General features: G+C 36.6%; 1 protein-coding gene across 1 annotated transcript in view; it reads right to left on the reverse strand.

The window, feature by feature from the left end:
• Positions 1-26,177, reverse strand: part of Scp2 (sterol carrier protein 2) — a 140,846-nt gene that overhangs the window by 88,015 nt on the left and 26,654 nt on the right. The window contains exons 3-5 of the mRNA XM_004869228.4: positions 21,392-21,463; positions 18,089-18,220; positions 16,125-16,189 (exon numbers count right to left, since the gene is read on the reverse strand). Of these exons, the coding sequence (XP_004869285.2) occupies positions 16,125-16,189; positions 18,089-18,220; positions 21,392-21,463 (269 nt within the window). The remainder of the gene's footprint in view (positions 1-16,124; positions 16,190-18,088; positions 18,221-21,391; positions 21,464-26,177) is intronic.

A 26,177-nucleotide genomic window follows, 5' to 3' on the forward strand; every position in this document is an offset into this window, starting at 1 on the left:
AAGAATTAAGATATATTATGGGGCCGGGGATTTAGCTCAGTGGTTTCGCTGCCTGCTGTGTAAGTGCAAGACCCGAGTTTGATTCCTGGTACCAAAAGAAAAAAAAAGACATATTATGAATAGTACTCCACTATATGTAAAAAAAGATGTATACATAAATTCCCTATGATGAATGATTATTATGTATGGCAAATATGTACAAAAAATACATACGTATATACACATATACAATATTGTTCTTCTATACAGTCTCTTCCTTGGCAAAAATTTTAACTCCTAATGCTTCCCTATGCTTGTTTGAGACATGAACAGTTTACAGTGGCAGCCAACCCTAGACTCTCTCATGCCTAAAATCCAGTCAAGAGCTGATTTAACCTTGCTGACTTTACAACCAATTTCACAGGCTCAAATGAACCAAAACATAAGTACTCAGAGGGCCAGGGATTTAGCTCAGTGGTTTCGCCACCTGCTATGCAAGTGCAAGGACCCAAGTTTGATCTCTGGTACCAAAAAACAAAAAACCATAGTGACATAAGTACTCAGAGGCCATACAGAATGGCAACATTCCATCACTGAAGAAATTAAAAACTAAGCAAAGTAAATAAACTGATAAAAACTGTTTGATATCAAGAGCCATAGACTCATGTCACCATATAAGGGCAGCAGCCTCTGAAGTCTCCTGGCTACACTAAGGATTCTACAAAAACAATGTGAAAAATCTATGCTAATCATAAATTTTCAGGCAACTATGTTAAAGAAGTAAAAGAAATATATGGGATTAATTTGAATATATTTTATTTCACCAAATATGTCTAAAATATTAGAATTTCAACATGTAATCAGTATTTTAAAATTAAGATATTTTACACTGCTTTCTCACTCTAAAGCTTCAAAATCCTGTGTATATTTTACACTTACAACACATTTCAACTTGGATGCAAGTTTTCTTCATAAGTATTTAATCTATATTTAGATTTCATGAAATATGCAGTTGTAAAGGTAGATTCACTAGCTCAATTATCTCAAACGTACTTAAATGTTTTCCAATAACTGACTTGATTATTAACCTGAAATTAATTAAAATTAAAGTTTTCAGTTGTAGTAACCATATTTTAAGAGCACGATTAATCAAATGTGGTAGTGGCTGCCTGACAGGTGCAGTGGTACCTCAGTTCACAAACGAAAGCATCTGGCAAAATTTCATTTTCGTTTGTGAACTTTGCATCAGGTGACAAACACGACTGCAGCCATCTTTCCCATATGAACACCAAAGTGGCCCTCTCTTCCAGAATCTTGGAAATGAATCAAGTTCGTGAACCAAGGGGCCTCTGCACAGTATGTCTGTTGTGAATAGAATTCCCAGTATAACAAATACTATCTTCAGCTCAATCTAGTCACTCTCCGCTATATAATCAGAAATTATTACTCTTGAAAAAGTTATGATCTGAAGGGAAACAGGTCAAACAGCACAGCAGGAGTGGAAGGCTCAGCCCTCAGTCATAGAGAGCCATCTAGGGGCCAGAAACAGAAACATCAAGTTATTTTTATTCACTTGGGTTGTTCAATAAATCTAAGTTTAAAATTTAAGAGTTAGAAATACAAAATCTTGCCCAATCTCATGGTGCAATCAGCTAGGGTCTAAACATACCAGGCATAATTCTTTAGACAACAAAGTGCTTAAATTGTTTTTTACAAAGTGCCTCCAGAATCTACTCAAGGACAATCTGAAACCAGATTTTCAAGAAAGAACACAAGCAGAACCAGCCAGCTCATCTGATCAAGATCTTCTAATATCACACGCACAAAATCTTCCACATGGAATATGGCAAACTTCCCAAAAAGAAACATGAGACCTTCAAAGGGACCTGACGACCATCTATGCCTATGCAAAACCCTAAAACTTCCCTTTCTCGCCAATCAACCAGCAGCTTCTCTTCTTTCTCGTCTTAAAAATTTCTCTGATATCAACTGATGGGGGAGACAGACTTGAGATTTTTAATATCCTGTCTCAATGGTGACTGGCTCTCAATAAAAATCTTTTTCGTGGTTGGGAGTACAGCTCAAGAGACAGAGCTCTTTAAAGAAACCGAGAGAGAGACAAGGAAAGGAGGAGGGAAGAAGGAAGGAAGGAAGGAAGGAAGGAAGGAAGGAAGGAAGGAAGGAAGGAAGGAAGGAAGGAAGGAAGGAAGGAGGAAAGTCACCCACAATTCTCATATGTGTTGCAGGTGGTTGGACCATGGGGGCACTAAATTGATCAGTGGATCCATCCATTCATGAGTTCAGCAGCTGAATGTGCTGTTAGGAGGTAGGTTGGGTGGGTCACTGGAGATGTGATCTGCAAGGTTATTTCTCCCTCCCCAGTTCCTCCTTTTTCTCTCTCTGCTTTCTGGCTCCCATGAGTTGAACATCTTTTCCTCTATCATGCTCTCTGCCACCGTGTTTCTGCCTTATGGCCAGCCAACCGTGGACTGAAACTGTGAGCCAAGGTAAAACTCTCCTCCTTTAAATTCTGGGTATCAGGTTATTTTGTCCCAGCAATGGGAAACAGAAGGAGAAATAGATGTCTAATTATTAACATAGGTTTATTCAAGGGACATGATTGAATAGGCAGAAAGGACATTTTAACTTACCTACGTTTTTTTTAAATTCAGGAAGTATAGATTCATTTTTACTAATTTTCAAATAAAAGTAATCAAAGTACCTACCATTCACTACAAAGGAAAGAAACCTATTTGTCACGTGACATCTAACCAATCTTTATTTCCCACTCTTCTCTAGCTGCCATTCTTAAATCCAGACAGGTTTGCAAAATGTTCCCTGAGCACACTCTATTCATTCATGACTTGGCTGATATTTCCCACTGGTACCCAGAAAGACTTCATGTCCTCCATCTAGTCCTTACTTACCTTCAAGACGCAACCTAACTTCTACTTTCTTAAAATGCTCTTTAAAGTAGTTAACAATTCTTGTTGATTTGAATGCCTATTTTAGCAAGACATTCTTGTGACTTCTAAGCAATGCTATCACATGTTTATAATTTAATTTGGAGTAGATGTCCTTTAATGTTTGAACAGAGAAAATGAGATGAGGTTGATCACATGGATTGGGTAATAATATAGTGATCTTAGAGAACAGACTAAAAGTTATCTTTAACTCATTTTATAACATTCCAACTATTTTTTATTTTGTGGCAACTTTTATAAGAAAATCTGGAATTTACCCGAGATTAATTCCTAAACATTTATATTTTAAATAATCATCAAATAAATAATTTATGAAGAATTCTCCTTGAAAAAAAAATACTAAATCAACTACTTGTTCCAGGGCCTGGAATTAAGACACCTGGAAAACAAGAACTTGGTGAGCATGAAAAAAAAAAAGATCTCTATGAATCGGAAGGGAACTGATAGGAAAACTAGAAACTACAGAGAAGCCAGGGAAATGGAGCACAACACAAAGAAAAAAAAGAAGCAGTCTGGAAAGCTATACTATTAACAACTATACTCTAGAGTCACTGGTGTCACCCTACCACAGTGACTGGATAGGAGATGGCCATAAGAGACGATCTCAGAGAGGGTGTAGGCTAGACAAAGAAGAGCCCTGAGAAGTTTCAGTCAGGCCAGGAAGAAGGAGTCCCGCCTTCTGTAGTGAAAGCCAGGCCAGTCATGTGTGGGTGGGTCTGAAAGTGCTAGTGTTGAGTCCAGCAGTCTGCTTATACCTCTGCCTCACTGCCTATAGCCAGGACAGAACTCAGCAGTCTGTTTACTTTCTGTATCCACCAACATGAGCAGGGATACAGCTCAACTTGGACGGTTTCCACCACCTGAGGTGAATGGACAGAGGGGCCTCTGGAGTAGGGGGCTGGGAGAAACCTCACCAACCCACAGGCCATAAAACCAGGGAGAGAAAGCCATAACTTGGGACACACAGAGGAATACAGAAATAGCAGCTATCAAAGTAGCTACACCTCTAAAGCAGAAATAACTGACCTACCACTTTCACTGAGAAAGGTAGGGCAGGATCTAGCATTCACACACAAAAACCTGATAATGGAAATAAAATAGATCCTAGCAGTGACTCACTATCCCACCCACTCATCTGGTGGATTCCAATACTGCAGATCTTAGAAAGACACCACTCATTCAAAAATACAGAGGAATTGTTTTTTTAACCCTGTCTTTTTTTTTTCCTTTATTAGAGTTCTGGGCTCACTCTTTCTTTCTTTCTTTCTTTCTTTTCATTTCTTCTTTTTTTTCCTTTATTTTGCTCACAGTTTTTTCTTTTATCTTCATTTTCTTGTTTGTTCCTTTCTATTACTTTTATCAAATTCTATTAATTTTCTTTTACTCCTTAATGGGTTTCTTTATCTCATTTGCTCTCTTCCCTTTTATCTTTCAAATTTTATGTTTTTCCTTCTCCTGTCCTCCACCTACTCCATTTTTACTAGTATTACTATTAAGCCTTATTAGTATCTAGAAATTTAGTTAACTCTTATGCTATTATTGTTGAATTCTTTTTTATTGTTAATGATGGTAAGTCATTGCCTTTAGTAGATATTTACTGTATGTCTGTATTTGCTTTGTCATTCTTTCTAAATTATAATTATAGATCTCTTTTCTACGGCTGAAGGTGTTACAGTGTTAACTTCTATTGGTTTTTATGGTATGTCAATATCCACGTCTGTTTTGATTCTATTACTGTTGCTAATTTTGTTGCTATTGCCAGGATGGCACAGTTGTTGCTATTAAAATTGGTTCTTACTGTATGCCAAAATCTGGTTTGTCTCCGTGTGTCTCTGTCACAATATTGATGAACAATATTGTCATTCATTTCTAGGCCAATTATACTACATCCTCTCTCCCAAATTAACAGAAGTGGTCAGATATTGTGAGAGAGGCTATAGCTACCAATGCCCAGAATTGCACCAGTGAAAAGCAGACACTAACTACAGAGATCTCCATACTAGCAAGTGTTTCCACTACAACAGACCTGCAAACATCAGCACACGTGCACACACAAAATTGAAACATGAGAAAACAAGACAACAAAATGTCTCCAAAACCTTCCCAATCCTACAAAGCTGATCAATGTGGAGGAAATCAAAAGCCAAAGAGCTGAATTATACTAAATGATAAAAGAGACAAAATAGGGCCAGGGATTTAGCTCAGTGGTTTTGCCACCTGCTGCGCAAGCACAAGGACCCGAGTTCGATCCCCAGCACCAAAAAAAAAAGAGAGTCAAAATAATAGATCAATAAGGAGGTTGAGGAACTCAAAGATAGCTAAGATAAACACAATGACATAAAACATTAATGACCACTTTACAGAGAATTAGAGTCCATGAAAAGGTACTAAACAGAAATTCAGAATATAAAAAATTCTATTGAAAGTGTTGAGGCCAAGACAAGAGGATTGCTATGTGTTCAAGGCCAGCCTGAGCTACATAGTGAAACCCTGTCTCAAAAAAAAAAAAAAAAAAAGTATGAGAGGTCAGGCATGGCGGTACTCGCCTATAATCTGAGCTCTCAGGAGGCTGGGGCAGGAGGAAATCAGATCAGAAAACAACTTCTTCAAGACAAATCAGTCAAAATCCCAGAAGTCTGACACATGGACAGAATCTTAAAAAGAAAAGCAACAAATCATTTATAAAGGTCAGCCCATTAGAATCACAGCAGACTTCTCAACACAAATTCGAGGCAAGCCTTGGCTACATAGTGAATTCAAACCCAACCTGATAAACATATTGAAACCCTGTCTCAAAAAATTAAAAACAGGGCCAGGGATTTATCTCAGTGGTTCCACCACCTTCCTCACTAGCACAAGCTCCCAAGTTCGATCCCCGGTACCAAAAAAATAAAAATAAAAACAAAACCAAGAAAAGGCATGGGCAGTGGAAGTGACCAGTGTCAGAGAAGCTCAGCCGGTCCCAGCACCCGGGAGGAAGCTCCCCGCCTCCATCCCAGGCTCCTAGGGCAGTGAAGCTGAGCTGGTCCCAGCACCCGGAAGGAAGCTCCCCCACTGCCATCCCAAACTCCTAGGGCAGAGAAGGTGAGCTGGTCCCAGAACCCGGAAGGAAGCTCCCCCGCTGCCATCCCAAGCTCCTAGGGCAGTGAGCTGCGTGAGCGCCAGCAGCACCCCCTCCCATGGAAATGAGAAGACATGTAAACAAGTCTCAAAAACAGACTTCTGGATCACCTACAGCAACCCCAAGGGGAAATGAGATGGAACACTCTGATGCTCAACCACCTGGACTCTTTGAACTGGCAACAAAACAGGATCTGGGAAAAATGAAATCAGAAATAATTACTCAGATAACAGCAAAGATTTTGCTCATGGTGCAAGACATGATTAATAAATTTAGAGAGGACACAGATAAAAAAATAGAGGATCTGAGGAACATGATGGAATCCCAACATAGGAAACAAATGGAATCCATAAAACACATACAAACAAGATTTCCAAGAAATTAAAAACTCCATCGTAAGTCTGCGCAGCAGAATGAACCAACGTGAGATAGAATTTCACATATAGAAGATAAGATTGCAATTAGTGAGGAGGAAAAGAAAAATTGCTTTAAATTGTAAGGGAACACAAGAAATCAATCCAGCAGCTGCTAGACAATGCAAAGAACAATAACATATGACTGATTGGAGTCAATGAAGAAAGAGGAGAGAGTGCAAATGACATAAAAAAACTCTTCACAGAAGTGATGGCAGAAAACTTCCCAAGGAGGGGAAAAGAACTTGACATACAGATAAGTGAGGCATATAGGACTCCAGCTAGCCTTAATCAAAAAAAGTCTACACATAGGCATATAACAGGATTCCAGAAATCCAACAGAAGAATAAAATTCTATAAGCAGTGAGAGAAAAGAAACAAATCACATACAAAGGAGAGCCCATCAGAATCACAGCAAACTTCTCAAGGCAAACCCTCAAGGCAAGAAGAGCTTGGAGAAATGTATTTCAAGCCCTGAAGGAAAACAGCCTCCAGCCCAGACTGATGTACCTTGCAAAACTATCTTTCAAAAATTGATGGAGAAATAAGATACTTTTATGACAAAAAGCACCTCAGGAACTTCATGAATACCAAACAGGCACTCCAAAAAATTTTAGACAATACCCTAGGAAAAGACAATGAGGATCACAACCCCAGGAAACCCAGCAGAATGAATCCATTGGGCGTGACAAATTAAACGCAAAGGGGGAGAATCCAACAAAAAGAAAAAGTCATGACAAGGCTTTTAAAACTTTTAACTTCATCTCCCTAATGAGTGTATAATTCAATCTCATTATTGTACTGATTAGTATTTTTCTGATTCTAGAGTTGCACACCATTCCTTGTGCTATACTGGCTATTTATCATCTTCTTATGTCTACATTTTAATTGGGTTGTCTATTAATGAGCTCTAAGAATTCTTTATATATCCTGGTCATAGGTTATCTGTATTGTAAATATGGTCTGTTTAAGGACTACTTTTCATTTTAATGATGTCATTTAAAGTTCTAAATTTTGACGGAATCCCATTTATCAATGTTTTTCTTTTATACATCATGTTTTTTGTATCCTAGGTAGTTCTTGCCTACCCTGAATTCATAAATATTTTCCCTTATAATTTCTTCTTAAAGTTTTATACTTTTAGGCTTTCTTATTTAGGTTCATAGATCCCTTCAAGTTATTTTCATGTATGGAAAAAAAGGGTTGAGGTTAATTTTTTATATACGGATACCAGGTGTTCTAGTGCCGTTTGCTGCAAACACTATCTCTTCCTCGGCTCTTGAATTGAGTTTATATTCTATAAAATGCTAATGTTAAATAATCTTTCAAAAGTCAGTGGACCATATATGTGTGGTTCTATTTCTAGATTCTCTGTTTTATTCCAATGATCTATATGTCTTTCCTTATACCAACACTGCCTTGATTACTGTAGCTTTAGAAGAAGTCTTAAAATTAGGTACTAAACATCTTCCAACACTGTTGTTTTTTTCTTTTAACTTTTCTAGGTCCTTTGTACGCCTACATAACTTTTAAATTTCAATATCCAATTCTTCATTTATAGCAAGTATACACAGACCTGAATTTTTATATATACCTTGTGTTTTCTAATCCTGCTAAATTCAAGTACAAGTTCTAGGAGCTCCTAGAGATTTCTTAGTATTTTCTCTGTAGATGATCATTTCATCTACATATAAAGATTTTGCTTCTGCCGTGCCAATCCTATCCTAGTTGTGTCATTTTATTGCCAGACTATTTTGGTGGAGACTAGGTTTCAAAGTTTAATGGACAGATAAAGAGTAAGCATATCTACCCTTGTTCGCCACTTAAGGAGAAAGCATTGTATCTTCTCCATTTATATAAGGCATTCTCGCTGGAAGTATGGAGTACATGTCTTTAATCTGTTGAGAAGTTTCTGTTCTACTTCTAGGCTCCTGATAGCTTTTACCATGAACAGCTGTAGAATTTAGTCCAGTACTTTTTCTCCAACTAGTGACAGGATCATATGGCTTTCTCCTTTCCTCTGTTTAAATGATTACTTTTGGGGGTGGATCTTCCAATGCTGAACCAACACTGCCATCCCTATAACAAAACCACTTTCTACATCCTGCCAGATCTGACTTCCAATAGTTTGTTTTGTTAAACAAATTTCTATCTATGTTCATACTTTTTTTTTTCTATTATCTTTATCCAGTTTTAGGATTAGCACAATGTTGAGTTCCTAAAATGAGGGGAGAAGTGTTCCTTCTTTTTTCTGCTTTAAATGTTTGATATAATTTATCAGTTAAAATGTTTATGAGCCTGCTGTTGTCATATAGGTAGGTTTTCAACCTAGAAATATACTTTCTTTAATAGGTGCTATTCAAATTTTATATTTCCTCCAGAGTTAGTGTCATTAATTTGTCTTCCAAGGTGCTTCTTAGAAGTTGTCAAATTTATTTCAAAAAAGATTTTTGTAATATGCTTTCTATATCCTTTTAAATTCTGTAAAATCTGTGGTAATGTCTCCTAGATCTTAATATTGTAATTTTAAAAATGTATAACTGATATTGTGTAACAGGAAGAAAAGGTCTAAAAGAGCAGGGGAATTGGGAGGGGTAGGGGAAGGGAAAAAAGGGAAAGGAAAAAATATGAAAAGAAAAAAAATGGAAACAAGGTCTTTGCAAATAGGGAAGGGTGGAGGGGAGGGCAAGGGAAGGGGAAAATAATAAGAACCAAGACACTCAGGTAAAGGTACAAGATCCCAATGATGGATGTAACTGTATTTTATACCAAAAATGTACCAATAAACTTAATGGGAAAAAAAAAAGAAGTGACCAGTGTGAGCAGAGAGTGTCAAAATTAGAAAACAGGGCTGATACAAGTGACATATACTCAGAGATACTTTAAAAAAACAAGAGACCATGGAAAGTGGATTTGACAGCTGCTGTCAAATCCAAAGAATAGAAAGATTAACCTAAGATTACCTGGAATGAGAGAAAAATCAGAAGATAGCAAAAATGGCATAGAAAACTTTCCAAATATGGAGAAAGAATTTAATATACAGATAAGCAAGGCATACAGAACTCCAAATAGCCACAATAAGAAAAGAACTTCATGACACATGTCAAAATCCCGCAAGTAAAACACGTGGACAGAATCTTAAAAGCTGTTAGAGAAAAACAACGTAACATTTATAAAGGTAAACCCATTAGAATCACAGCAGACTTCTCAACACAAACTTAAAAGGCCAGGAGAGCCTGGAATGAAGTATTCTGAGCCCTAAATGAAAACAACTTCCAATTCACACTGATATATCCTACAAAACTATCTTTCAAAGTTAATGGGAAAATATGGTATTTCCATGACAAAGACATTATAGAAATTCATGACCAGCAGCCATCACTCCAAAATATTCTCAACAGTATCTTCAAAGAGACAATGAAGTCCACAATGTTTGACACCCATATTCCTCAAAAACCTTTTTTTGTTTTTTTTGGTATCGGGAATTGAACTCAGGTCCTTGCACTTGCAAGGCAGGCAGCTGAACCACTGAGCTAAATCCCTGGCCCTATTCCTCAAAATCTTTAATAAAATTGAAAGCAAAAGAGTACTTCCAAACTCATTCCTTGAAGCCAGCATTACCCTGATTCAAAAGCCAGACAATGATCCAATTGAAAAAAGAAAATTACAGGTCAATTTCTTCAATGAACATAAATGCAAAAAACTGAAATGAGATACTGATAAACAGAATACAACAAATTATCAAAAAGATCATGACCAAGTAAACTTAATCCCAGGGATGTAAGGATGGCTTAACATATGTAAACCAACAAATATATAGAAACAATGATAAAGATCATATACTGGCCAGGTGTGGTGGTACAACCTGTAATCCTAGCACTCAGGAGGCTGAGGCAGGAGGACTGGCACAAGGTCATCCTGGGCTACATAGTGAGACCATCTCAAAAAATAAAAATCATATGATGATCTCAACAAATGCAAAAACCCTTTGACAGAATCTAACATTCATTCATGATTTTTTAAAAACCCTAAAGAAAATAGATATGGACGGACCTTATCTCAATCTGATAAAAGCCATTTATGACAAACCTACAGCCAACATGATATTAAATGGAGAAAAGTTGAAAGTTATCCCCCTAAAATCAAGAATAAGACAAGGATGTCCACTATCAACACTCCTGTTCAATATAATACTCTAAACATTAGCCAGAGCAATCAGGCAAGAAAAAAAAAATAAAAGGCCTATGTACAGGATAGAAAGAAGTCAAATTATTATTTGCATACAACATGATCTTATACATAGAAAATCCAAAATATTCCACCTAAAGACTCCTAGAATTAATAACAAATTTAGCAATGTAGGAGGATACAAAATCAACACACAAAAGTCAGTGGTATTCCTATACCAATAACAAACTCACCCAGAAAGAAATTAGGAAAACAATACACTTCACAGTAGCATCAAAAAAATTAGATACTTCAGAATTAACATATCCAAGCTAGGCACAGTGGCACACGCCTATAATCTGAGCACTTGGGAGGCTGAGGCAGGCAGATTTGCCAGCCTAGGCTATATAGCTGGTTCAAGGTCAGCCCAAACTACATACCAAGACACTGCCTCAAAAACAACAACAACAAAAACAGAATAACATAACCAAGGATGTAAAAGATCCGTACAATGAAAGCAACACTATGTTTAAAAAAGGAGATGAAAGAAGACATTAGAAAATGGAAAGATACCCCTCTTTCTTGATAGGCAAAAGTAACATTGTCAAAATGGTCATCCAGTGTGCTTCCAAAACTGATATATAGATTAAATGAAATCCTAACAAAAATACCAACAATATTCTTCACGCATCTGTATAAAACAATCCTAAAATTTTCATGGAACCAGAAAAGAACCAGAATAGCAAAAGCAGTCCTGGGTAACAACAGCAAAGCAGGATTTCAAGTTATATTACAAAGCTACAATGATAAAAACAGCATGGCACAAAAACAAATATAGGGGTCAATGGAACAGAACAGAGGACAAAGAAACAACCCAAGGAATATTCAGACATCTGATCTCTGACAAAGGGGCAAAATGACACACAATAGAGGAAAGATAGCCTCTTTAGCAAATGGTGCTGGAGAAATTGCTATAAACATACAGAAGATTGAAGCCAGACCCATATCTCACACAATATACTAAACTAAAATCAAATGGATTAAAGACTTAAATATTAAAACAGAAATAATCTGCTAAAAGATTAAATAGGTAAATCTCTTGAAGATAGAGACACAGTACAAGAAATAATATCAAGAATCACCATGGGCCAGGGATTTAACTCAGTGGTTCTGCCACCTGCCTCAAAAGCTCAAGGTCCTGAGTTCGATCCCCAGTACCCCCCAAAAAACAAAAGACTCACCAAATGAAATTAGGCCAATTCAAAAGCTTCTTCAAAGCAAAGGAAACAACCAAAAAGTGAAGAGACAACCTACAGAATGGGAAAAAAAATTTGCCAGCTACTCCTCAGACAGAAGATTAAGATCTAGAACATAAAACTCAAAAAAATTCAAAAAAATTAGATCTTCCCCCAAAATAAAAGATCCAATCAAAAAATGGGCAACTGAAATGAATGGACACTTCTTAGAAGTACCTATAGCCAATAAATACATAAAAAATGGTCACTGGCCATTAAAGAAATGCAAATTAAAACAACACCGAGAGAGCTGAGCATGGTGGTGCACACCTGCAGTCCCAGCACTTGGGAGGCTGAGGCAAAACCAGTCTGGGCTACATAGTGAGTTCAAGCCAGCCTGAACTACATAGTGAGACCTTGCCTCAAAAAACCAAAACCGAAACAAACAAACAAACAAAAAACATTGTTGTGGTTTGTGTCTAGATGTTCCCCTAAAGCCTCATGTGGTCATAGGCTATTTTGGAGGTGGCTGAATCCAGTCTGTGATTGATTCATGGTGGGGCTAGGCCCATACCATACTTTTCTAATAAAAATACGCACTTTAGCATAACAGTAGACAGCTGTGAATCTTAGTAGCTGCACTTGGGGAATACACAAAGCAATCTTTGTGTTCCACCCACTTGATACTACCAATGGCAAGGCATATACACGTGTGTCCAAGGGTAATTGGTTGAGTTTTACCCGTGTCATGTGCAATGTTACATTTTTGTGAATTTATAATTTTTTTATCAAATATTTTCTATTGCTTTTTCTTAAAGAATTAGCCCAATTCAGTACAATGTTACATGAAAATCTGCTTTTACAACTTTGGGAGGAGGTTGAAAATGAGTCATCAGGTGACTCTGCTATGGATGATGACTTGGATCGTGTAAGCCAAAGAAGTTAGCAAGATATGACAGATATGACAGAGAAATACAGAATGAAGACCTTGATTCAGATGATGAAGAAAATAGTAATGTAAATAAATATTTGACTAGTCAAAACGCTACAAAATGGTCAAGTATACCTGAATGATCCAATGTTAAACTAGGTCAGAAAATGTTCTTAGGTTCTTGTCAGGGATGAAACCTATTAGACAGAATGTCAACACTGCAATTCAATGTTAGAAATTATTTGTAATGGACAATATGTTACAAGATGTTCTGAAATATACTAATAAATAAATACAAGAAAACATTCTACATGCCTCAATAGTAATACTCAAAAATATACCATGACACCTCACTATCTGAACTAAAAGCCTTTAAAGGCTCTATCCAGGACTTAATCATTCTAATCATCTGAATTTAAAGGATTGATGGAGAAATGACAGATGTGGTGTTGTGATTCTTAGAACAATAATGACACACAAGAGATCTGGTTTCCTTCAAAATTGCCTACTTTTTTTTTTTTGGTACCGGGGATCAAACTCAGGACTTTGCGCTTGCGAGGCAAGGGTGGTACCACGGAGCTAAATCCCTGGCCCCCAAAACTGCCTATGTTTTAATGACAAAAAGACCTCCCAAGAAAGAAAAAAATCCTACAATTTGGCTCTACTCACTTATTTGTTGAAAGCTTGTTTTGAACTGTCAAGTAATTTATACATTGTCCAAATACATGATAATGGACAAACAAACATATCATTTCATGGTTGTTGAAGCCTTCAGCAATACATGCCAAGTAAACTTTCCAAATACGGTACTGAAATACATGCCCTGGTAGATGCAAAAACATTTTTTTTAGAAAAGACATTGAAAAGAATTTAGAAATTTATCCTGGAACACAGCCTCCAGGTCTTTCTCCATGCAGTACTGTACTGTATGACACTGTGATTAGACTTGTTTATCTATTTTAAAAAGTAACCCAAATGTCACGTTTGACAATTGGTTCACTAGTTACCCACTGATGTTACATTTGTTAAAAGAACACCAGTAGAAAAAAAAAAGAACACCAGTTGACCAGCACAGGAACTATTTACAAGAACAAAGACAAGATTCCTGAAAAAAGTGTTGCAACTTCAAAACAGTACAATCTTTGGATTTCAGAAATTTTTAACATTGGCCTCCGATATGGCAAAGAAAAACAGAGTGGTATTGGTACTGTCAACATTACACCATGATGTTAAGATTGATAGTGAGGCTGGGCATGGTGTTACATTCCTGTAATCCCAGAACTCAGGAGGCCTAGCCAGGAGGATCCTGTGAGTTCAAAGTCAGCCTGTGGTACATAGTGAGTTCAAGGCTAGCCTGGACTACATAGCAAGACCCTGCCTCAAAACAAACAAAAACTGAGAGTGAATCCTCAACACAAATGAAGCCAGAAATCGTCACATTTGAAATGTGACCACTTGAAACAAAATGAAAGGCAGAGTAGATTTTGATGAGTTATGCAGCAATTATGATGTCACCTGAAACACAAAGCATTGGTCAATGGTTGTGTTTTACTTGATCCTAAATATGTGAAGCATAAATAGTTTCACAGTTTACAAAGAACATAACAAGCACAAAATATCATGGAGAAATTTTCTCAGAGGATTGATAAATGAGTGATTGAAACAGAGGAAGAACAATATGTATCTGCCCAAAGAACTCCTCAAAAGAATTCTGGAGCAGACCAGTGAACAAACAGGTAGAAACATCACAAGAACCTTTTAAGAAAAAAAGATTGGCAAGATGTCAAGTTTGTCCTACCGAAGAAGACAGGAAAACAAAACACAAACGCTGTCAGTGTAAGCAAGACTTGTGTATGGAACATGCTGCTGTCATGTGTGAAGACTAAATCAGATTTGATAACTGAAGCAAGATTATTTCTGTGGTAGAGTTGTGTTTGTATTTTCGTTGTAGTTCATATAGGAATTAATTTTTGCTGTTATTTTTTAGATCTTGTAAGCAGGTAAACAGTTGATGTTGAAAATGTTGATGTTATTCTACACACTCAATACACATTAAAATTTTAATATTTTATTTTCCTATTAAGTACACATTGTTTAATATAATAAAACTCATAAAATTAAAAATAATTCATCAATAGAAATTCTTCTAAAAAATAAATGTGGGCATTACATACTCCCATAATGTGCCTTTTCTAAAAATTTGCCATGATGCCTGGGGCTACAAACTGGCACCCTGCCTCTCATAGGTAGACTAAAGTAGAGATATCAGCACCCTCACACGCTGTTGTGCTAATACAGTAAATCCTTCTGCCTTGATGGGTCATCTGGGTCCTAAATCTACCTAGGTTCTGCTCAGTACTAATTATTAAGTACTGCTCAGTACAAATTATCCCTGTAACCTCACAAAAGTAGATAGTTGTACTTCAAGTTCATCCTTATCCAAAAGGTTTACCCCTATATGCAGAGACCCAGCTTAATGTCAGGAATGGGTATAAAACTGATAGAAGGCCTAAACTTTGACTATTTCTGCTTCATTCCAGCCAGCTATAAAACTGGCTTTGACAAAAAGGCCTTGGAAGCAAGAAAAGCTTCAAATGCTGATGTTAATTCTCTGGCATCCACATGTAGTTCTGCTCTCTTGTCATTCTTCAATGCCTTTAGGACTTTTTCATATTCTATCCAAATATTTTACTTGCCATTAGTGGAAGAACTAACTCAAATAATGTGGCTTACCATTACCAGAACTGGTGGTATTAACCCTTTCCAGTCTGTGGAATGAGTGACTTTCAAATTAAACAGATGAGTTAACAAACTCAAATTCCACCATTTAACCTCTTTTATCATTGGTAAAATAAAGAGTTTCAACTGGCCAGTTGTGGTGGTATCAGTATATAATAATCCCAAATACTCTGGGAGGGTGAAATAGGAGAATCACAAGTTTGAGACCAGCCTGGGCAATTTAGAGACTTAGCAAGACTCTGTCTCAAAATTAAAAATAAAAAATGGGCTGGGGATGTAGCTCAGTGTGAATATGTATCTTGGTACTGGGTTCAAATCTCCAGTACCAAGACTTTGAATTTAAAATCTCTAAGATTCTTTACTATTCTGAAATACCAGATGTAAGGGTACATATATGGTATCACCTTTCACCTTTTGGTTAAATCATCTTATTAAATAACTATGCTAAATTATGTTTTACTGTGCTCACTAACAGACTCTATTTATGATAATCAGATGGGCAAAGTTTTCTCATAGTAATATAATAATTATAAAATAACAATAAATGAGACTTACTTTTGATGCAAGGGATCCCTTCTCCATCTTCTCAAACCCAAGAGCCAAAGTACAATCTGCCAAACCTTAAAGGAAAATATAATTCTTTGGAAAATTCAAATTCCCAGACATCCAACAAAATACTATAAATATTCCAATTTAAATAAATTTCAAATTTAAGTAAATTTAAATATGCCGTGTACAAGTACAAATTCCTTATGATGAATGTTATCATTATGTATATCTAAAATGTACCAATAAAAAAATAAGTATGTTGGGCTGGGGATTTAGCTCAGTGGTTCAGGTGCCTGCCTCGCAAGCGCAAGGTTCCGAGTTCAATCCCCGGTACCAAAAAAATAATAATAATAATAAATATGTCAATTTCCATAAAATGCAAAAGAATTTCATAATTCTATAAAATTCTCAATGAAAAGTACAGAGAAATTCTTACATGCTTCTAAATAAGAGGAAAAATCAAGGTGCTTAATTCTTCCCTTAATTCTTAATATCCTAATAAAATTTTTCATTAATGTGGAATATGTTTTAGAAAGACAACTATAGGGCTGGGGATTTAGCTCAGTGGTTCCGGCGCCTGCCTCACAAGCTCAAGGTCCTGAGTTCGATCCCCGGTACCAAAAAAAAAAAAAAAAAAAAAACTATAAAAAGCAAGTTGTGCGGACCAGGGGGAGGGGGGTGGATTTAACTCAGTGGTGCTGCCACCTGCCTAGCAAGCACAAGGTTCCAAGTTCAATCCCTGGTACCAAAAAAAAAAGAAGCAAGTTGTGAATTTTAAAACATTTAAAAATTTTTGTTATTTTAAAAGTTATTTAAAAAATTTTAAAGATTCCAATCAAAATCTCAACAATTGTTTTTGGAGGAAGGGAGCATCTACAAGTGATGCTAAAGTTCAACTGAAGAGCAAAACATGACAAACTCACCAAAATTTTTCTTTAAAAAATGAAAGGAAAAATAATGAAGGAAAAGGAGGGGCACTAGCTTTGTCATACAGTTCAGATTTCAAAACTCCAAGATTTAAAACATTAAGATGTGGAGTTGTAATCAATGATGAAATCACTGAAACAGAACAGAAGGCCTAATAAAAGACCTTAGAATATTCAAAACTTAAGAGTATGGCACAGATCGGAAAGAACTGAAAACATGGCCTCAAAAATACTGTACAGGAAAGTTCATCACAGCATTATTTATAGTAGCAAAAAAAAAACCCCACAGAAACAACAATGTTCACCAATGATGAACAGATAGGTAACACAGTACAGCTATACAGTGGAATATTTGGTCATAAAAAGGAGTAAAATGCTGATAAATGATACCATATGATGAAAAAATAAAACACGCTAAGTGAAAGAAGCCACAAAAGGCCATGTATTATAAGTTTCTGTTCATATAAATATTCAGAATAGATAAATTCACAGAAACGGAAAGATTAGTGGCAGCAAGGGTCTGGGTGCGGGGGAAGAGTAATGACTGCTGGTAGGCACAGGGATTTTTTGTGGGTGAGAAAAATCTTCTGTAATTAGACAGTGGTGATAGTTGCATGATTCTGTGACCATAATTAAAAAATACTAAATTGTATGCCCCCCAAAATGAATTTTATGGTATGTGAATTATATCTCAATAAACCTTTGTTTCCCACCCTGAGGTACTGAGGATTAATTAAACCCAGGGCCTATGCACTGAGGGACATCCCCACCCATCCATCTATCTACCTATTTATTTATTTATTTAAGACAACATCTCACTAAGTTGTTGCCCAGGCTGGGCTTGAATGTGAGATACTCCTGCCTCAGCCTCCCAGAGTGCTGGGATTACAAGCATGCACCATCACATCCAGCTAAAAGTAAAGCACTTTTTTTTAAAGAAATACATTATAAACCAATCCCTCTAAGGATACTGTGAAGAAATGATGAAAAGCAGCAAAAACCTCGCATTTATTTGAGTACACTAGACAAATGAGCATTCCTCACCACCCTGAATCAGTTGCCGGGCCATAAACAAAGCAGTAGAACCAGTAGAACAGTTATTGTTGACATTGATTATAGGAATTCCAGTCAGTCCCAAACTGTGATAGATAGCCCTCTGCCCAGAGGCAGAGTCACCTGTATGGAAAAACAAATAAAAATATTAATACCTACAACACAGGAATCATGGGGCTGCAATGGCACATAATACTACATCCTGATCTCTCATTGTGATGCCTCTGCCTAGCACACAATATAAGCAGGACGGTAAATGCACTGTTGACATCTTACTCAGAAACACATAGAACATTAAGCATTGTTTACTTTGCAAATACAAAAAAATTATAAAAATAAAGATTTTATGTGTTCTTTCTTTACATAATACAGAGGTAGCAAGTAATTCAATCTGAACAAGGCTATGTCATAAAGGAAGCATGAACACGACATTCAGATATAAATTTTTAAAACTATACCAATTGTTTAAAGGTCATTATTATTTCTGATATAAAGATTCTACAACTTAAGTTGGATGCAGTGGCACATGCTTGTAGCCCCAAAATGTGAAGCTCAGGCAGGAGGACCACTTAAGCCCGAGTTCAAGACCACCCTGAACAATGTAGCACAACCCTGTCTCAAAAAGATTCTACTACTTCAAAAAGTTTAAAAAATACTATGTGCCAAGGTATTGTAAAAAAAATGTGATCCATATTCAGTATACATGTCATATCTTCTCCTTAGTAACATAACCACCAAAGCAGAAATGCTACAGCAACCCACCACTCCTGCAATCCCAGCACTCAAGAGGCTGAGGCAGGAGGATCACCCCAAATTCAAGACCAGCCTGGGCTACATAGCAAGTTCAAAGCCATCTTGGAATACATGGTGAGAGGCTATGTTACCCCCTCCCAAAAATAAAATAAAATAAAATGTTGCAGCAGTAAGGAACACCTGAAAGTTCAGACTTAACTAGGTATCTTCAGTAAAAACAGCAAGGTTCAAAATGTCCTTTTCAACACAAGCATTCTGCTTTCCTTTGACCCAATACATTCCCCTTCTAAAATACCCTTGATATCTCGAGATCTCAAGGAAATGAATGATATGCATAAGATATGCAAAAATACTATTAAATAACATCTAATATTTATAACATCATAATAACTAGAAATTAGAAATAATTTTAAATGCTCAAGAAAAAGATATTATTATTACTAATAATAATAGTTTAGACCTTCAAAACAAGAATACCATAAAATCATTAAAAATGTTGTAAGGGAGTAGGAGAAATAGTCAAAGGATACCAACTTTCAGTTAGAAAATGAACAAGTTCTAGAAATCTAATGTGCAGCATGGGTGGTCATAGATAAGCAAATTAATTTGGTTATGGTAATCATTACATAATGTATGCATATAGCAAATCATCATGTTGTACCTTGAGTATATTCAATCTTTAACAATTAAAAAATTTAAATACTATAAATGAAATATCCTAAATAGCCATTAAAAAGGATTATAATATATTCATTCAATAGAATACTATGCTATCAAAAATCAAAAAAGGACCAAGGAAGCTCTTTAAAATAGAATTTAGAAGTTGTCAAGAACTGCTAACCAAAAAAGCAAGGTACAAAATGATGTTCATGCTACACTCCCATGCATGTAACAAACCAAGGATAAAGGGAAATTACATATCCACACACATTTGTTTGTGCATGCATAGTGTATCTCTCCAAAAATACATTAGAAACTGGGACGGGACGGTGATTTAGCTCAGTGGTCTCGCCGCCTGCTGCGCAAGCGCAAGGACCCAAGTTCAATCCCCAGTACCAAAAAAAAAAGAAACTGAGACAAGTACTGTGATTGTATAAGGGTAAGGTTTTTGGTTTGGTGTATAAGTTGTATAAGAGTAAGACTTTCCTCTACATAACAACTATATAATCTTTTGTATTTTGAACCATGTTAATATTTAAGCAATTACAAAAAATAATAAATTTAATTGAAAATGTTAATGATGTTATAAAAGAAGACAGTGGGAAATGTTCGATACAGTAAACTGAAAAAAGCATATTACAAAAATGTATACCAGGACCTTGTTTTTTTTTTAAGAGAAACTGGGCATGATCCCAGCACACAGGGGCCTGAGGCAGGAGGGTCTCAAGTTCGAAGCACAAAGTGAGTTCATGGCCATTCTGGACCACATATTGAGACCTTGTCTCAGAAAAAAAAGAAAGATAGAAGGAAAAGGAAACAGAAAATAAAAGCCTGTGTACACACATAAACCACCACATACATACTCACTAAAGGATATACACTGATAAATGAAATAGTATGGATAACTGGATTAGAGGTAACTTGTTCCTTCTTGTGCTTTTTGTGGTTCCATTTTTCTTTTCATATTTAACAAATATATATATCTCCTCCCAGTACCAGGAATCAAACTCAGGACCTTGAGCTTGCCAGGCAGATGGAGTGCTGCTGAGCTACATCCCAGGCCCAACAAATAAATATATATATATATATATATATATATATATATATACATACACACACACACACACAAATATATATATTAACAAATATATATACAAATATATATTAACAAATATATATGTTAACAAATATATATATATTTTAACAAATATATTTTTAATCAGAAAATGTTTAATGAAAAATTTTGTTAGATACAAAAAAGTCAATAAATACAAATTTTAAGACAGCAAAAGCAAAACTTTATCTTCTGAACAATAACTTTAATAATTTAAAGATATCCTTACATGGTAGAACTATGAGTAATTTTTTTTTTTGTATTGGGGATCGAGCTCAGGCCCTTGTGCTCGTGAGGCAGGCGGCAGAACCACTGAGCTAAATCCCCGGGCCTGGGTAATTCTTTTTTTTAAGATCAAAAATGCTGGGCCGGGGATTTAGCTCAGTGGTTGCGCTGCCTGCTATGCAAGCACAGGGACCCGAGTTCAATCCCCAGTACCAAAAAAAAAAGATCAAAAATGTTTTTAAGGGCTGGGGATTTAGCACAGTGGTGCAGCACCTGCCTTGAAAGTGCAAGGTACTGAGTTTGATCCCTGGTACCACAAAAAAACAATAAATAAGTTTTTAAATTTTCTTCATGTTTTGTAATACTATAATGGAAAAAATAAATAACTTACACAAGACTAGTACACAAAGAAAATCTATGAATGATGGGAATAAGCTTCCAAATTTTGAGTTTTGAGGTTAAAGTTAAACACCTTCACATTGTTTATGCAATTGCTCCTAGATTTAGGTGAATAATTTTAGAACACAGAGTTTACTACATACCAAAAACGTAGCCAACATATACCTGCTCCACTGCTGAATAAGGGATCTGAGCATCCGCTAAAGCCTTCTGACCTATAAAAACAAAAAGGGTTGTTTTAAATCAAAAAGTACTTTAAACACAAAGAAAGATAAATTTGAGGGATTTGTAGGTAAGTGGATGCAACTTGAGAACATAATGTTAAGTGAAAAAGTCAGATACATAAGCTCAAATATCACATGGTTTCTCTTATATGAGAAACATACATACATACATACATACATATATATATATATATATATATATATATATATATATATATATATAAATAGAAGAGAGATAAATAGGAAGTAGGGAGAGGCTCAAAGACTTTCCCAAATTACATATTCCATTGTTTTAAAAATATTTCAGTGGGGCCAGGGATTTAGCCCAGTGATTTCGCCACCTGCTGTGCAAGTGCAAGGACCCAAGTTTGATCCCTGGCACCAAAAGAAAAAAATTTCAGTATATATTAATTTGTTTCATTTATACTGTTTATCTTAGTTCGCTGAAAAGAAAGTTTGTGTTATTATCTATTTGTTTCTCTTTGTAAGAATATTTTTGGTGTATGTCTTGCACTGAGTTATTACTTTGAAGATAATTCACAGTGTAATAACTATTGCTATTCTCTTATTATTTGGTTATGAATATTTGTTCTATTTTTTCATAAAATGAAAAGAAAGTACTTTAAGTATCTGCTTTAGGTGAGTAAAAGTTAAGTTTAAAGTTTTCTCAGATTATATTTACCTCTATATGGTCTATGTTCAATTTGAAGGATAAGCAATCATTCTGTCCTAACTGCACATCTAACTGTAAATACATTAAATCCTAAGAGTCTTGAAGCTTCTCAATGGCAAGGTCTTTGTCTTGTTTAACTGCATCCTTCACGTGACAGGATGTCATTGATGGGGATGAGGGGAGGGGTAGAACTGATGCACTCATCTTACAAAGCCAGGACGGAGAGATGATCTTTTTTATGAAACAAGAAATGGAGTTTTAAGGATGCTATCCAAAGGGGCAGAAATGACCAGTGAGTGAACTGAGAAAAATGATGTACATAAACAGGAAAGAGAAAGACAGGTTGGGGATGGTGGTGTGTAGCTCAGTGGCACAGCACTCACTGGCCAAGCATGCACAAGACCCTGGTTCAATTCCCAGCAAAACACACACACACACACACACACAAACACACACACACACACACAAGAGAAGACAGAGAGAAAGGTTGGAGAGGTACCAGCTCGATACTCTACTGAAGTCACGTATCACAGTGAGATCCAAATCAACATCTAAAATTGATTAATCAAAAACTTTGATGAGCATTATAGAAAAAGCATTTGTGTATATAGGTAAGCACCAGAAAACCTAAGGACAAAAGAGTTGTTTTTGGTTTTCTGTTTTTCTTTAATTGTCCCTGGGGGAAGGACCTGTGAATTACAAGCCATTTTCTCCCCCAGTACCAAAGACTAAACCCAACTTCTTTGTTTTGTTTTGTTTTTTGACACAGTCAAAATCCTCAGTGCTGGGATTACAGGCGTGCACCACCATGCCCAGCTTTATTTTTCAAACTGAATAAACATATTACTTTGGATATTTTTAATTTAATTGAAAACATATAATTGCTTATAGGATTGGTTGAATCAGAAAATAAGTTTTGTGTTCAGAATATAAGCAAAAACTAAGCCTTTTACTTATAATAATGTCACTGTCCTGGTTCTTAGCAGTCTAGGAGGAAGAATTTGCCTAGCTGCCACACTCCAGCACTCCACGGAGAGACTGTGCGAGCAAAGTATTGGTTTAGAGAAACAAAAGTTTTATTGCAAAGTAGGACATGGCTTACAGTAAGCAATGATGAGTTCCTTTGTTCTGGTTCCCTTTATTTCCCCACACTTCCAGCCTTTAGAGTTCTCTACCCTCTGACCTTCACACATACGAACGAAGAGGATCAAATTCAGGGCATTCAGGATAATTACTCCACATGTTTACAGGGGTGCAAAGTGCCTAGTGATTCTTACTGATTAACAAGCAGGTGCCTCCCACCACTAGTCATTTTCTAATTGGTCTTGCGTACTTGGCCTGAACCCGAGGCCCAGTGAGGCCGAAAGTCCTTGAGTGAACGTCCCCAGGCCATCCCCCACCACTCTTGTCTATTTATCTATATACAATTTGGAGAAACTATGTTAAGAAAAACATTCTCATATGCTGCCATTGAGACTCTAACAGTCTGAAAAATAAATTGGCAAGACCTTCAAAATATTCACATTCCTTGGGGAAGAAAAATGTTCACAGTCATTAGTCAATTGATTCTAGGTTCTGTCCTCAAAAATAACCAATCATGAGAACAAATATTTAGCAAAATGCTCACTATGATTACCCCAAAATGTTAAAATTGGGAACCTAAATTCCAACAAAAATTAGGGCATAAATATACATACATAGTGTACAAAAATTAGACATTTTTTCAAACAATTTTAAGTAATGGGAAAATGCATGATAAAATAAGTTTTAAAAATTAAGAATACAAGGAAATGCTTATTTTATTTTATGGAATGAAGTGTTGCCCAGTTCTAGAATCAAAAATAAAGACAAGATAGATCATTTTTTAAAACTGGGATACAAAACTACATTTAGAATATGATTGTATACAACCAGAGGAAACATACTGAAATAAAATACAAGTACACCATACAAGTGTCTACAAGAAGACAATCCAAGTTTTGTGGCTGGGTCTGGGCCACAACATTCTGCTTTCACTGTTACATAATTACATTCCAATAAGACACATCCATTGCTCTTATAATCAGCAAGAAAGAATGAGCCACAAAGAGCTCATCATTGCTTACTATAAGCTGTACCCTGTTTTGCAATAAAACTTTGATTTCTCTAAACCAATACATTGCTTTCCTCTGTCCCTCCTTTAAATATCAACAGCCTTGAGACCTGCACACCACACCATTCTGAATCCTTCACAGTGAGACAAGAGGTAGAGGGATGATATGCAGATTAGGGCAAGGACCTGACTATACTGAAGGCAAGGTAAGATAAGCCTTGGCAAACTGGAGCACAGGGGACAAAGGCCAAGTGTCTGTGTAAACTGGGACAAGCCTCACAAAACTGGTGTTCAAAGGACAAAAAAAGAGTCAGCTTTCTGTACATCAAGAGCCTAGCAACAATGGCAACTGCATTTTTGCGTATCCATCTGCCCTCTTTGCACACCAAAAACTCCATATAAGCCTCTAGACCTGGACACTTCCTCGGTGTCTTCCTTTAGAGCTCCTTTTCACTAGCAAGAGCTTTCCTTTTTTTCTTTCTAATAAACCACACCTGGTTCCATTCCCCACTGCTGTTCTGTGGGCTTCATTTTCCCATTGCCCTCAGGACAAGAGCCCCAAGAGAAAAACTGGTTACAAGGGGGCCCAGGAGACATACTGTTTCTTGAAATTTCCTGAATAAACTTTCAGATTAAAATAATTATTAAATAAAAATGTTAAAAGGATGAGAAAACAAAGAAGCATGAATGTTTCAAAGAGCTCAAAGAGTTCAAAGAGTTTCAAAGAGTGCACATGTTGCTATCATTCCAACGTGTATCATCTGTATTTAGGTACAAAGGATCCCAACCTTTCTTGGAGGGAAGGAAGGATGAATAAAAGTATATAGTGCTGGGCCAGGGATGTAGCTCAGTGGTTCCACCGCCTGCCTTGCAAGCTAAGGACCCAAGTTCAATCCCCGGTACAAAAAAAAAGTATATAGTGCTGACATCCCAAAATAATGGAAGTGACAGGACACAATTCTGGTTGTGCTCTTCTCCATTCTATGCATTTAGAACTGCTGGGAAAGAAAATGGTGGAAGAACTGCAAAACTGGTTTGGAGGAGAGGGTGAGACTTCTGGATTCACTGTTCTGTAAAGCCAATCACCCTGCAGCAGCACCTCAGTCTGCAATGAACCCTCAAAGAACAAAGTGAAAATAATTTACAGTTGTTTAGGGGTTTGCCTCTCTAAACTGTGGTTAGAAAAATATCCAACAAAAATGTCACAGATGTGGTTTAATGGCGCTTTTGGAAGTTATATGAGTGAGTCTTTTCCCACAGCCTATGTGGCTGAAGGGTCCACGGAGCAAGAATGGTGGAGGATGAAGAAAAAACAAAGAGATACAAAAGAACAAAGCTGGGGCCAGGTGGAGCCTCACTCCTGATGGGAGAAAAGGTCTGCCAGGCAACTGCATTGTATGTGTGTATGTATGTATGTATGTATTTATTTATTTAATGTCGTAGAGATAAGGGAAGCGCAAGGCTTGGTAAAAGGGGCTGGTTGTAACTGGAGCCAGGAGAGTAGCTCAGGTCTGCAGAACATCATGCTTTGATGGTTTTATGGGGAACAGACAGTGAGGAAGGCACATCATGTTCCTCATTCCACACGTGGCCCTGCCTCATCCATGGGAGGAGGCAAGTTAGGCCTGGCCATAGTGATCTACAGTGCAGCACTCCCAGCATCCTTTTTCTTTTCTCTTTTTGCAGTGCTAGGAATGTAACTCAGGGCCTCATGATGCTAGGCAAGTGGTCTAGCACTGAGCGACATCCCCCAGCCCAAAGTTAAGTTTTAAAGGTTTATGCTACAGAAAAATCCCTTGCTTGTTTTCCTTCTGTAACTTCCAAAATAAGATTTATACTAACAAGTAAGAGGAGTTGTTCAGACTAGTTTTCCTTTTTCTTTTTTCTGTTTTGTTCTGTGTTTTTGAGATAAGGCCTCACTGTGTAGTTCGGGCTGGCCT

This window comes from Heterocephalus glaber, unplaced genomic scaffold, assembly GCF_053883595.1.
Source record: "Heterocephalus glaber isolate CG9 unplaced genomic scaffold, H.glaber_assembly_v1.0 deba00001451, whole genome shotgun sequence".
Classification (NCBI taxonomy): domain Eukaryota; kingdom Metazoa; phylum Chordata; class Mammalia; order Rodentia; family Bathyergidae; genus Heterocephalus; species Heterocephalus glaber.